The sequence below is a fragment of the Haemorhous mexicanus genome, chromosome 5 (genome assembly GCF_027477595.1).
Source record: "Haemorhous mexicanus isolate bHaeMex1 chromosome 5, bHaeMex1.pri, whole genome shotgun sequence".
Taxonomy (NCBI): Eukaryota; Metazoa; Chordata; class Aves; order Passeriformes; family Fringillidae; genus Haemorhous; species Haemorhous mexicanus.
The window spans coordinates 10585495-10599077 of record NC_082345.1 but is presented as its reverse complement, the minus strand read 5'-3'; the positions used below and the strand labels follow the sequence as shown (position 1 = coordinate 10599077).

At 42.8% G+C, this 13583-nt stretch overlaps 1 protein-coding gene across 1 annotated transcript in view; it reads left to right on the top strand.

Annotated features, from left to right (window-relative positions):
- The window catches only part of TBXAS1 (thromboxane A synthase 1), a 231720-nt gene extending 218502 nt beyond the window's left edge, over positions 1–13218 (top strand). The window contains exons 11-14 of the mRNA XM_059845873.1: positions 6367–6455; positions 8912–9049; positions 10908–11070; positions 11683–13218. Coding sequence (XP_059701856.1) covers positions 6367–6455; positions 8912–9049; positions 10908–11070; positions 11683–11757 — 465 coding nt within the window. The 3' untranslated portion in view covers positions 11758–13218. The remainder of the gene's footprint in view (positions 1–6366; positions 6456–8911; positions 9050–10907; positions 11071–11682) is intronic.
- The last annotated feature ends 365 nt before the right edge of the window (positions 13219–13583 follow it).

Here is a 13583-nt window from a genome sequence, read left to right as displayed (position 1 = left end):
TGTACCTTCCTTTGTGACAGTAGAACATTCCAGGCACCCAGTCTCACTTATTTAATCAATTTTTCTTTGAGGGCACACGCTTCTCTTGGCAATCTGGGACTAGATGAAGTTAACAACTTTACAAAATCTAAATAGAAACAGATTGTTTTTGCTTTTCTTTTCATTCGTAGTTTGCTTCATAAAGTATTTCCTTAGAGATTTTCTTCTTTTTTCCTGACTTTCCTGTTTCTGGATCTTCTACCTGATGGCACACGTTCTGTTCTTGCTGCTCACCATGTGTCAGTAGTAATGTAGGTGGAAGAGAATTTCTGACTGTTTTGGTTTCAGCTTTTATGTTTATCTGTTTGGCTTTGGGACACTGTTCAGTTTCAGGAAGTATTTTTATCTCACAGAAGTCTCCTTGTGAGCAGTGATGCTACAAAGACCTTCTTTTAGCACCGTGGAAGCCACTGGAGGTAGCGTAGGTCTGTCTTCTGTCAGGAGCTGAATTCTTTGATTCAAAAAGCAAAGTAACACTAAAGTGAATTGACATTGGTGTAACCTTATACCTTCTGGCTCTCTCCCCAGCACTATTTGGTGCCTCCTTAGAACCGCATTTTCCTCTGCCTTACACTGATACAGCCCCAAGGAGCTGCATGGATTTGCACCAAAGTGATGGAGAGAATTTGGCTGCAACGTCTGCGTGTAGTGTGGTAATCAGTGCAAAACTGGTGTGCCAGCCTTTCCCACCAGCTCTGAGCTCAGCCTGCAAATCAGCACCTTCCTCTGTGAATGGTCAGTTGACTTGCATGGCCGTGAACCAGAGAGAGGTAGAATCTTAGAGGTGAGGTTGACTGGCAGGTGGTTTGAACAAAAAAGCTGTAAGACTAAATTTATCTGGCACTCACAGTCTTTAGGAGGAGCTGGGAGGAATTTGTTTTGAGGTGTCTGAAGCACTGAATGTTGACACATCTTGAGATGTGCCTCAATGAGCAAGATAACTTTGTCAAACCCGGTGAGCAGCTACTAAGGGTGGGGTCAGAGCCTGACAAATTTCCGTTTGAATAACAACCCAAGCAAAATGAAAGAGGTGGCAGGTAATCTGCATGGAACAAAGACAGAAATGGAAATCTTGGGAGTACATGGTTTGGATAGCTTTTTCTTGCTTCTGGGGAAAGATGCAAGAGGGGATAGAGCTAAGAAGTTTAATGTTGATTTCTGAGAGCATGTGAAAAGACACAATGCTTGTGGCAGAGGCTTTAGTGCTACCAAGGTGTGTTCTAAAGATTTGGGAGGTGCTAGGCAGCTCAGAAAGTCTCTTTGTCTGGAAAATCTGGAAATAAGACTTGTTGTCCTATTTTTTATTCCTGAACCTTGTCCTCAATTCTGTAGTCAAGAACTTAATATTTTCCTCGAAGGGTCTTGTAGGCCTCTGTCACTAGAAGTGGCCCGCAGACACTTGGTGATTTTAGGCAGGCTTTGCTCTATCTTAAGGTCATGATCTGTCTCAGAGTGAGTGGGACTCTGGAGCTTTTGCATCCTGCTTCCCAAGCAGCATGGGCTGGTTCTGCCTGATGCCTTGGCTCAGAGACACATCTCACCTGGCAGGTGCAGACAACAGGGAAGCGAATTTGTGGTAAGCATTGCATGAGGAATGCCTTAAGCATTTTTTAAGTGTTTGGTGCAAGTTCTGGGGATGAAGCTAAGAAATTTTACTTCATCAACTTTGTCCCTTTGTCCCTGTCCTGCTGCCTGAGATTGCTGGGAGGCTTTAGTTTGGTGCTTTACAGGGTTCCAGCATGTTGTCATGGAAGTGGTCAAACACGAGACAAGCTTTCTTTAAGCAAGTTAATGACAGATATCTGTTAAACCATCCCACCCCTTTTTATCATTGATCTGTTTTTGAGTGCAGTCCAGTCTCTAACCTTTCCTTTCCTGACAGGGTTGTTGCTAAAGGTGTCATGGGGCAACCCTAATTTGACTTTTTGTACTTCACATTCTTGCATTTCTTCCCAATCCCTGAGGCCGAGTGAGGCACGCAGGCTCTAGTTTTGTTAGAGTATGAGCAGCTCCTGGAGGTGACCAAAGAGAGGTCAAAACCGCGGGCAGATTCTTTGATCTATTAGCAGCATTGTACACCTTGGATCAAGAAACATTATTGAGCTGTTTGTGAATGGCTGTGGTCTGAGTAGCCCTTTTGGCAATTTGAAAGGGAGTTGGGTGAGAATACCTGGGGGTGATGCCGTTTTTTGGGTTTTTTTTACTCCTATCCTATTGCTATCCAAAGTCTGCATTTTGGGGGAGAGCCCATGTGGGCTGTGTAGCCGTGCATACACAGGTAACTCATGGATCTGCATCTGTGCTTTAAGCATCTCTCTGACCTGAACTTTGTCACAGCCACACCTGCCCACGAGACATGGGATTTGGATTGCAATTTCTCAGAAACCTCAGCTGGTTCAGTATCAGGCCATGACTCAGCAGTGCTCCTTGTGAGGAATGTGGCCTCGGCAGGCTTTTCTGCTTCTAAATTGATTTCAGGTGCACATCACACTGTCAGCTGCACAAAATTTTCTCTGATTTTTTTTTTTTTTTATTTCTGGATGCTGAGCATCACTAGAGCACGGCCAGTGGGATAAGTGGGAATCTCTTATTCACTGATGTGTGCTTTGAATTACCATTCCCAAAACAGAAGCAGTAGAGGAGGATGATCATCAGCTGCTTTGGGGGAAAGTTAGCGTCTCGTCTTGAGCTGTCACTGAAGATGGGTTCATGCTGGACCTTGTATGGAAGCAACTGAGGTGCAGGCATATGTTCCCTTCTGCTGACTTGGCTGTGGTGACACCAACTGCATCCAGCAACTGGGAGCAGTAACATCTCAAACTGCAGCAGAGATTGGCCAGATCGCTCCTGTCAGCACTTGGATTCACTTGCTGTTCATTGAGGAATTAAAAGTTAACTGAGGGTGGTGGTAAAAAATAGGTTTGCCTGCCTAGAAAATGCTAAAACCAATACTGAAAAGCAGAGGTGGATCTGAAGGTAGTTATCTCTCTCGGAGTTTGTATGGGGATTAAAACAAGCGTCATCCTTGTAGCACATAGGCAATTTTATAATCACTGCTGGTATTTCACCTCAGGGTACTCTGTGGGAGGAAGAATTAATTTCCCATCTTTTTCTACGTAATGGAGGCTTGTGATTTTCTGTCAATCATAAAGGAGAATCTGTGGCCAAACTAGATGCCAGAAGTGATTGAATAGTCTGGGATTGGTAAGGGTGTACCACCTCATCTCCAGAAATCAAACTGGGGAAACATGCATGCATAGAAATGCCACAAGATGTTACATGGCCATTTCACTTCCACATCAACAGGAAAAGACACTACAAGGCTGTGCAAAGCATAAGAAAAACTGCTGTGCCAAGCAGTAGCTGCAAAATTAAAGTACAGGATGTTTTATTAAATGCAATCCTCCCTCACACCCCCCATCTCTTCTTGTTAAAGAGAGAAATCTTTCTTAGTGAAAAAAACTGCCTCATATTGAGTAAAAGGCAATTTAGACAATTTTTTTTTCAGGTGGTTAAAGTGGCATGTTTGCACAACACCACCTTCACCCCAGCAAACCTGCCAGCAGTTGATAGATATAAATAGGGACATTTAGGGAGAAAAGCATATTTATGTTCCTTTGAAATGTGCTTGGCTAAAGGCATATTTTTAAGAGAGGGAGTGGAAAAACAAATGGAAAATATTTTCTTTGAAAGGGGAAAAAAAAGCAACAAACTGTCCTTCCTAAATAGAGATGCTTGGCTTGTGTGTACTTTACGCAGCTGCAGGTCAGACCTTGCAAACAACCACTAAATTAGGTCCAGCTACTTTGATGCTAAAAGCATGGAAGTGCCAATAATTAAATTGCATCAGATGTAGGAAATGACTGATGTGTCTGTCATTCTCATGATTGCAGAGTTCACTCTGCTGCCATTTGACCGACCCCTCCTTCTTTATGTAAGCAAAAGGAATTTTCTTCTAAAGGAAAATCAGCTGGTTTTACACCTTTGGTTTTGTTTTCTGAGCTGCTAATCCCCTGAAGGTATAGAAGCTATTTGAAAGAGCAAATCAAAGCTCCAATAATTTAGTGTTATATTATTCGTTGATGTATGGTTTGATTTAGTGGCTACTTATTATATCAGGTTACCATATAATTATCTTAATTATTGACTTCAGAAGTAAGTAGGGGGATTATGAGAGAGACAGGAAGGCCCAGTGGAAAGAGCATGGTTCAGAGAATCAAACACATTTCGGTGTGCTCTTGGCTCCACCACTCATTTTCTCTGAGCCTGGACTCTTCTCCCAGCCAGCCTGTCCATGAAATCAGGAGGGATTGCAGGAACAGGACTCAGATGCTGACTCAGGATTCAAAGAGATGCAGGAGAGCAGTATAAAAAGGTGAGGGGAAAGTTCTGAATGATAATTGTAAAACGGGCAGAAAAAATAAAAGAATGCACACTGCAGCATGCATTTGCATTGAAGAGTGGAGCACTTCTGTGGGCATGGAGAAAGGGAATTGTGCCATGAAGACCTGAAACTTGAGACTGCATTTCCTGCCTCTGCTTCTGATTTCCCCCACAAAATTAGGCAGCCCTCAGATCCCTTTCTGCAAAACTAGGGTGATAAAAATCATTCTCCCAGCTTTGGTTTTAGCTATTGGAATTATTGGAGCACTGCTCCTCACACAGATGTCAGCCATGGCTTTCACATGGCTTTTGGGCTCCTAGTCCTTTGTCTGATAACCACTGACCTAAGCCAAAGGTTTGAGTTAGCAGGCACCACCACAAGATAAAAGCCTCACTGAAAGGCTGCCAGTGCAGTCCATATTTCCTGTATTGATAATATTTGTCATATACTGACAAAATGCTTCATCTGTTGACAAGCTGAGTTGCACCTTTTCCCCTGAGACAGGAGCACACACACTGGTTCTACTCAGCCTGTGCAAATTACCTTCTCTGCTTCTGCTTTTCTTTCCTGAGCCAGAAAATGGGGATAATAGAATGTATCTATTTCCTTCCTAGAAAAGATCAGTTAATGTGAAATGGTGCATGGTGGCTTAGTGCTGAATAAGTGGGATACCCTAATCCAGCAAGGTATCCTTGTTCTATTGTATGCTTTTTCTGCCTACCATCTGGAGTTGTTCTCTGCTTAGTATTTTCAGTATGTACCATATGTTTTTGCATGAAAATTCAATAAAATATGCATTATACATGAAAAGTGCTGTAGTAAATAAAGGAAGGATGGAATCCAGTCCCCTTTGTGAACGGCAGGGGCCCCAAATCTTCATAAAAGGTTTAGTCTAGTCTGACGTCTGTGCTTTTCTCCAATTTACTCTGTGTCAGTCTTTAGGAGATGCTCTAATTTAAAACAAAACTCTACTTTCCTGATGAGGTTATTTGATATACTTTGGCTGCCCTCTGCTGAGAGCATTGAATAAAACAGGGAAGATGCTCTTTTTCCAAGGAAGGTAAGTGGAAGAAATTCCCTGTTTGTCCGTGAGCAGAGTCGTGCCAGTGCTGCTGTTTGGGGTCTCTCGCTGTCTGTTTGTTGCCACTCAGAGGGCAAAGTCTTCTGAGCTACAGCTCTTTTGGGGTTTTAGTGCCCACCACTCCTTGTCATGGGCTGAATGGCTTCGTAGGATTGTGAAGACATGGGCTCAAGCATTGACCATTGTGAAAAATTGAGCAGCATTAAGCAGGGGCTGGAGGAAACAGGCTTCTCTGCTCAGGCACTACTGCAGTCCTGCCAGGTGGGATTTGAGCTCTACCTCGGCACCTCACTTGTTGGCAGAGCAATTTAACAGTGTGAACTGTTCCTCATCGGGGTTCCAGCATCTTCCAGTGCCATCTCCACCCCTCCACAGGCATCACAGCATCAGCACTCTGCTTTATTTCTGTAGCTGGGGACGTGCTGAGGGGTTGTTCCAACATTAACAAGAGTAACTGAAGGACTTGCTGTTCTTGTGAACAAAGTGTGAGCCTCCTGCCCTTGGGAAGAAACAAGGGTCTTGTGCAGATTTTGGTACATGTGTAAAACAATAGCTCTGTTACAGCTATTGATGCTCTCTGTAATGACCTGCTTTTAATGCTTCCTAGCAAGTTGATTTATTATTATACCTTCAGCTGGGCTGTGCACCAAAGCATTTTGATGATGAAAGGAATGTTACACACACATTTAATTACTGCCCACATTTTTGTATAATTTTATCATTTACTGTTTTAGATGAGACATCGAGTTCTTCTACAGGAAAGATGCCCAGTAAAAAATAGATGGTTTAAAAGCTAATCTGGGATGAGTTTGGCACTTACATGTGAGAAAACATAATAGTTCCTTTTGTCCTGCCCTTTCAGATGGTCCCTGGTTTCCAAAATGTACAAGAACTCCCTTATCTGGACATGGTGATTGCAGAGACGTTGCGCATGTACCCACCTGCATTCAGGTATCTTTTCCTCCCCCACCTTTCTGATTACACAGGATTGCTCCCTGGCTCTATAAAATGGAAATCTGCTGTTGGAAGACCAATGGTCTCTCAGTCTCTGTGCCAACATCAATACTCTTTTGTGCATTTGAAAGGTATAATGCGGCCTGTTGAAGGAAAGCTGGATAATTCTGGTATTTCTAAAGAACATTTTTACAGTGAATTGGCCAAGGCTGCTTCCTCACTATTCCTCACATCCCCCAAGGTTAGAGGATGGAGCCATTTTGGAGCAGGTCTGGCCAGAGAAAGCCAGAGGCTGCTGCTTCCATGTGCCTCAGGCTTTGGGGATGTGCACCAAAACCCATCCCCATCAGGGCCTGTTGGTCATTACAGCCCTGATCTGTGGAAGGGTTGCACAGTCTGAAAGCTGTGTTTTACATGTGTGTTTAATTTTGGCCCATTTACACTTAGCACTGCCTTATATTAATAGAGCTAATCTAATGGTAACATCCATCAACTTTTGAAAGTTTTGTCCCAAGTCACACGTGACTTATTCTACTATATTGATGAACTGAGAACAAGAGAAAAAATAAATTAGAAAATTGTTTGACTGTTAAAGCTCCAAGTTATCACAAGCATAAATACAAATGTTAAGAAATACTGTTTTTTCAAAGAGATCAGCCAGTTGCAATGCTTCTTATGAAGCTCAGGGAAAAATTCAGATGACTGGAAAGAAGCCAAAGCTGAGCTTGCTGTGAGAGCTTTTGAAAAATTTAACCCATGACTACAAGCACCTTAAAACAAAAAAAGGTTAAAATCATATTTTCTTCTATATGTTCACTAAGTTTGGAAGTCAAATTTTTTTTCATGGGCATCTGCAGGAGTGTTCAGAGAGTTAATATCAGATATCTGCTCCTGGATGAGATGATGGGGTTTTACTGTGTTATACTTGGGGTAGAAGTGGAAACTGTTTTGCTGGTTAAAGTGACAGGGGTCTTTGAGTTTGGGCTCTATCACTGGGAAACAATCCATGTTTGTCAGATGGGAGACAGAACAAGAATAGAACAAAGTTCTTCTGAAGTTTTGTTTGGTGTTGTCAGGGCTGTTTGTTGATCTGGTTTTGACTCTGATGGATGTGGAATGGATAGGACAGCCCAGGGCTGCTGAAAGATGTTAATTGCCTATGACAAGGATTATGCTGAATTAAGTGAAAAATCAGTAGCAGCCAAGTTTGTTATGAAATGAGTTGGTTTCATATTTTTTTAAATGAACTTACTATCCAGAGAACTTTCTCCCCCAGAACTCATGTTTCCATTATCACCAAGTTCATGTAAGAATGAGAAGGATGAGAAGCCTGTCAATGCTTTCTTTTTTTTCTTTTTTGTTTTTTATGCCAGTGTTTTGTCCCAGGTTTGGAGCCTCTTTTATTTATTTGTCTCTGAGAAAGGGAGATGATGGGTGACAGCAAGGAAAGAATGTGTTTCTGTAATGATACCAGACTGACAGCCCTGAAGCTGAAATCTTTGTTCAACTTTTTAGCAGAGTGTGGGAAGCAGCAAAGGAAGTTCCTGCACATTGCTTCTCCCCCGTGCTTGCAGATGGTGTGAGGGAATTGTTCCCAGACTGAGACAGCAGGGCACCCACCTGGGTCTGGGCTGATTTGGGATCTGTAGTGACCACCCAAGCACCAAAAGATCTGGATCAGAACCACAGATGCACACCCACGCACAATCTTTTATAAGACACAAGCTGGGCTTTGGCAGGTGGCTTTTCTCAGTCTTGTCATGATGAAGTTCCTAAGGACACCTCTGTCACCTATCACCACAGGGAGGGAAAAAACAGCATAGTTTTGTTGTTAACATCATGCCTGTCTTTGATGAATTTATGTGAAATGTGATTTTCCAAGGCTTGTGAATTAGTTGTATTTCCAGAGTAGCAGCAGCAGCAGAACACTCAGCCCTAATATTACAACTAATATAATATTTCGACTAATATAACTAATAATCCCTTGCTAAGTTTCAGGTGCTGCATCAACAGGGGGGAGCTTCTCAAATAAACAAACTCAAAGCTATATTTACTATCCTTTTTTTCCTGGAGGCAGACCAGCACACTCTTTCTACCTGTTATTAGAGATGACTGACGCATTCATCAGCAATTTTCATTTAAAAAATGAGTCTAAACTCAACATCAACAAAAAAATTGCAGTTTAGCAGTTAATGCTTTGGAAAACAGTAAACAATTAGAAATGCTTTCCCGTGAAAAGGGCAAAAGTCAACTACCTGGGCTGGAGCTATGGACATCTAAGTGGAGATGACTGTAACATTAGAAGACACTGGCATCAGCAACAGTTGTATTTATCAATCAGAAAGTGTTACCCCAGAAATTGTTTGGTCAGATGAAGGCAGATACTTTTATAGATCTCTCCTGCTGTGTTTTTAACCTTTATTAATCATCTGGGATGCATGATGTTGTTGCAGATTCACTAGGGAAGCAGCTAAAGACACTGTAGTGCTGGGGCAGCATATTCCAACTGGAGCTGTCATTGAAATTGCAGTTGGACACCTTCACCACAACCCTGAGTTCTGGCCAGAACCTGAGAAGTTCATTCCTGAGAGGTATGTGGAGTAATGCTTTTCACCCTTTGGCTGAGGTCCTTCTTTGGGCCTGTGGGCACAGAACTCCAACCTGTCCAGTGCAGGCACCAGATCCTTCTGCTCTTTCACAGCCACAGTCACCAACTATTCATCCAAAACAGCATTTCCACCAAGAGGAGCATAGTTTTATTTAGACCATAAAAAGATGTTGTTTCCACTAAATCAGACAGGTGATGATAGTGGTGTATTTTCCGCAGAAGGTGCAAGGTTTGGTCAAGGTTGAACTGGGGCACAGGTTTTCAGACCTGTTTCCAAATCAGATACTGTGGATAATGTTGTTTCTGAGTGATGAAATTCTGATGTGGGAGAGTATATTCACTGCCTTGGATGTGCCTGGGAAACTCATCCAGCTCCTTGCTGCTTAAGAGCCCTCTTTTCACTTGAAACGTAACAGTGTGGGTACTCTGTGAGTGGGAAACCTACCCCATCTCCCACTGGGAATTTGCTCTCTGTCTCTAAGTTAGGATCCTTGATTCCTGCTTGGCAAGAAGGTTTCACATGGAGCATTTATCTCTTCAGAGGGCAGGGGGAATCCTGTCAAGCTGTGGTTTTGTACCTGCCCGGTGTTACATGTGTTGGGCTGAGCTCATGTGGTGCTGTGTGGAAGCACAATTTAGTTTTGTGGGGAGCTATATTTTAAACTCTTTAGTGGGCAGATGAATTTTAAGCTACCACTACATTCAGAAGTTTACTAAGAAAAGAAGTGCCTGCTCCATAAACAGCTGGGTGTGAGGCTGACAGCCCAGAACTATCTTTGCCAGTAAGACAACACATGTGTGGTGTAGATGGGTTTGCCTAAGGCTCCTTCTGGAACAAATCTAGGCATATGCTCCATTAGAATCTTCTGGCCACAAAGAAGAGCAATGCCAGGGTTAGAGAAGCCCAGAGATTTTGCTGGAGAGAAATCTTAGTAGCAACTGGAAGTCTGGGGTGGTTATTTTTAGCAATGCTTATCTAGAAATGCTTTCTTAATTGTTTTTTCACCACTTTAACAGTAGTATGAAAGGGTAAAATGCTTAGTAGGGGCTGCAGTGCCCTTGATTCACACAATGCTGTTTGGTATGGATCTGAGATTAATTCCCTTTTGAACCTTCCCCGGGGAATGATCCACTGCTCAGATTGTATAGCTGGTAATGTTAACAAGAATTATAAAATAAGACCATAACAAAAAAATAAAATAATTCAGCTGTAGCCTTCCCCCACCCCCCCCCCCCCAAGTATTTAATTTTGAAATTGGTGGTAGGAGTAAAACAAGGGAGATTTTAAATTTACCAGGATGATGTATGGGGGTGAGCAAGGCAAGAATTATCTGATTATGCAGCAGTGAGTACATGAGTTAATGGTCCTTCAGTCTCAAATTAGTGGCCTCTACAGTACTTTTTGGAGTAGTGGCTCAAAATCTTATTTAGGTTTTCAAAGCATGGGGATGGAGTTAGGGGGAATACACAATATTTTTTTTCCAAAGCTCCAATTAGCCTGTATTACCTCTCATCTCTTTCTACCCTGCATGAGTTCTCTGGACCTTAGCAGTCTTAAGTTCTTGGAAACTGAATCCAAAGAGATGAGAGATTTTCATTAAAGATAGTTTGGAAGTAAAATTCATGTCTCCGTGTCCTCTCCTGAAGTCACCAGCTGACAAAGGCTGATGGCCATAAGTCAATTATCTTTTTACTTAGGATGTCAGGACATGATCTAACAATAGTCCACATGATCTGCCCATTAAGATGAATTGAATAACCAGCTTTTGAGATTTAAATTAAAAACATGGAATCGAGCAAAAAGCATTTCTTGAACTGGTTTCCATCTCTGCACCTTCCAGGTTTACAGAGGAGGCCAAGAAGGAACGACATCCCTTTGCATACCTGCCTTTTGGAGCAGGACCCCGTGGCTGCCTTGGCATGAAAATGGGTTTGTTGGAGACAAAAATGACTCTGCTGAGGATTTTGCAGAAGTTTAAATTCAAGACCTGCTCAGAGACTGAGGTTTGTAAATGCAGAGGCTTAAAGATCACACTTGTTAACTTGAGGGTGTTGACAGTGTGTCTTAGGCAGAGCAACTGGTTTGCCTTTGTGACTTCTCTTCATTTGAGAAAACTGCTAGAGACACTCCCGTAATAAGGAGAGACCAGGAATGGGCTGCGTGTATTAAGCAAAGTGTGATTTCAGATATATAATTTTTCCAACAAAAGGACTGTTACACAGCCCTGCCTTAGTGGAGAGCAGTATGGCAAGACCACAGGCAAAATGTCATAATTCATAGAGGGTGAGGATGTGTGTACATATTTCACAGCATCTCAGCACTTTAGTATATGCCTCTTGCTATGGACATTGCACCCAGCTCTAGAGTTTATAGAGTTAATTTCTTTCTGTTCAGATCTACAGCATTCCTGGGTAACCACTGTCTCAGCCTCTGGCTGTAAATTCTATTTAATATTATACCACCACAGCTGACTGTAAAACAAGTACTTTACAGCTTCCACAGTGACCCTGGTATGAACTGGTCCTCCAGCAAAAATGTCTGTCTGTATGTGGGAGTGTCATACACACATAAACAAACACATACAACTGCACATAAGATGCTCTTTTCTATTTCAGATTCCTTTGCAGCTCAAATCAAAAGCCACACTTGGACCAAAAAATGGAGTCTACATCATGCTGGAATCTCGCTAAAAGGGAATGTACATCCTGAAGCTTTCTGGAATGAGGCCCCTTATTAGTAAGCCACTGGGTATAATTATTTTTCAAAACTCCAGTGGCAGGTAGGAGACTAAGTCCCACTGATGGTCAGTAGGTGCTTCCTCACTGCTCTCCAGTGGTGGGACAGCCTCCAGTCACTTTTTAAAATGGGCTCCATAGTCTTTTTTGGATGTTTTCAAATTGCTGTGAATAGTATCTATAAAGAAGCATCCCACTTTCATTTGCTTTTCTTCATCACACTTCTTTTTACTTATCTGTGAGAATGCTTTCCTCATGCTCAGTTTCCACAATTTACAGTAGATTTTAATTTGAATTCATTGTATGACACATCCTTCTCATGAACTTGTGAGTCCCTAGAGAAAGCCCCAAAGGCACCACAGTTACAGCAGAAGACCTGGGATGCAGTGCATTGGATTTTTTATGAACTCCACTAACAATCAAAGCTGAGGCCCCTGTTCAATGCTTAATCTTTACCTGTGTCTGTACAGCCAGAGAAGTTGCACCTCCTCCATGCTTTGAAGTGATTTTAAATACACTTAGATTAACAATTTGCACTTGGCACATTCCATTGACATGACAGAAGAAGAATGAACCAGTAAAGTTCCAGCAGCTACGACCAAAGAAATGAGGTGACAGCCATTTTTCTGTCTGCTGAACTGCTGTTGGAAAGGTGGAGACAAAGAAGATATGAATTTAAAGCAAGCAGGAGGACTTGAGGAAATTTAAAGGTAATCAGAAGGTGGTGGTACCCCATCTGCTTCATGGGGAGGCCTTTCCTATCCACACATTGCAGTTGGCAATGTCTAGCTGCTGTCTAGCTGTCTAGCTAGACACCCCTGTCTAGCTCCTTGAATCAAGGAGATTAACAACATGCATGCACTAGAGCTGGTGGCAAAGGAGTGGGATCCAGGATCATCAGACCCAGCAGCTCTCTTGACTCCTGTGACACTGGAGCAGGTCATGTCCCAAGTGCCTCACTCCCTCAGGAAGGAACCTGTCTGATTGCCAGCTGCAGCAGCCCCTTGGATCTGCTCAAACTGTGTGACTGTGCACATGCATCTTCCCAGCCAAAACAACCACAGCTTCCACTCCTCACATTCCCTCTGTCCTACACTTCTATAAAGCCTCACCTGCCACATAGCTAGTGTTGCACAAGAAGATGGAATGGGGCCCAGCTGGGCCAGCTGACCCCCACTGAACACAGGGACATTCCATACCTTATGGCACCATGCTCAGCACATAAAACTGGGGGGAGGAGAAGGAAGGGGGACAACATTCAAAGTGATGGCATTTGCCTTCCCAAGTCACTGTTGTGCCTGCTGGAACTCTGCTTCCTGGGGTGGTGGAACACCTGCCTGCACATAGGAAATGGTGAATGAGTTCCTTGTTTGGTGTGTGGCTTTTGCTTTACCTATTAAACTGTCTTTATCTCAATCCATGAGTTTTCTCATTCTTAAAATTATTTCCCTCATCCCGCTATGGGGATGTGAATGAGCAGCTCTGAGGGGCTGAGCTGCTGGCTGGGGTTTTAAACCATGACAACAGAACTGTGAGAAGAGGTTGATGTAGTCCCAAAACCCTTTTTAAAAATTCATTTAGTCTTATATTTTTTCTTTAAAAAATTTGTATATAATAAAAACTCGTGGCACTATAAAAATAAGGACGTACCTTTGGTTGTTTGCAAGTCTTGACCTTCCGCCTGCTTGACAGAGTCTGCTTTAGGGTTCCTTAGGTACAGCATCTTTCTTGGTGATGTGCACAGAGAAGTGTTGCAGCAGCAGGAGGAAGAGACTGCTCAG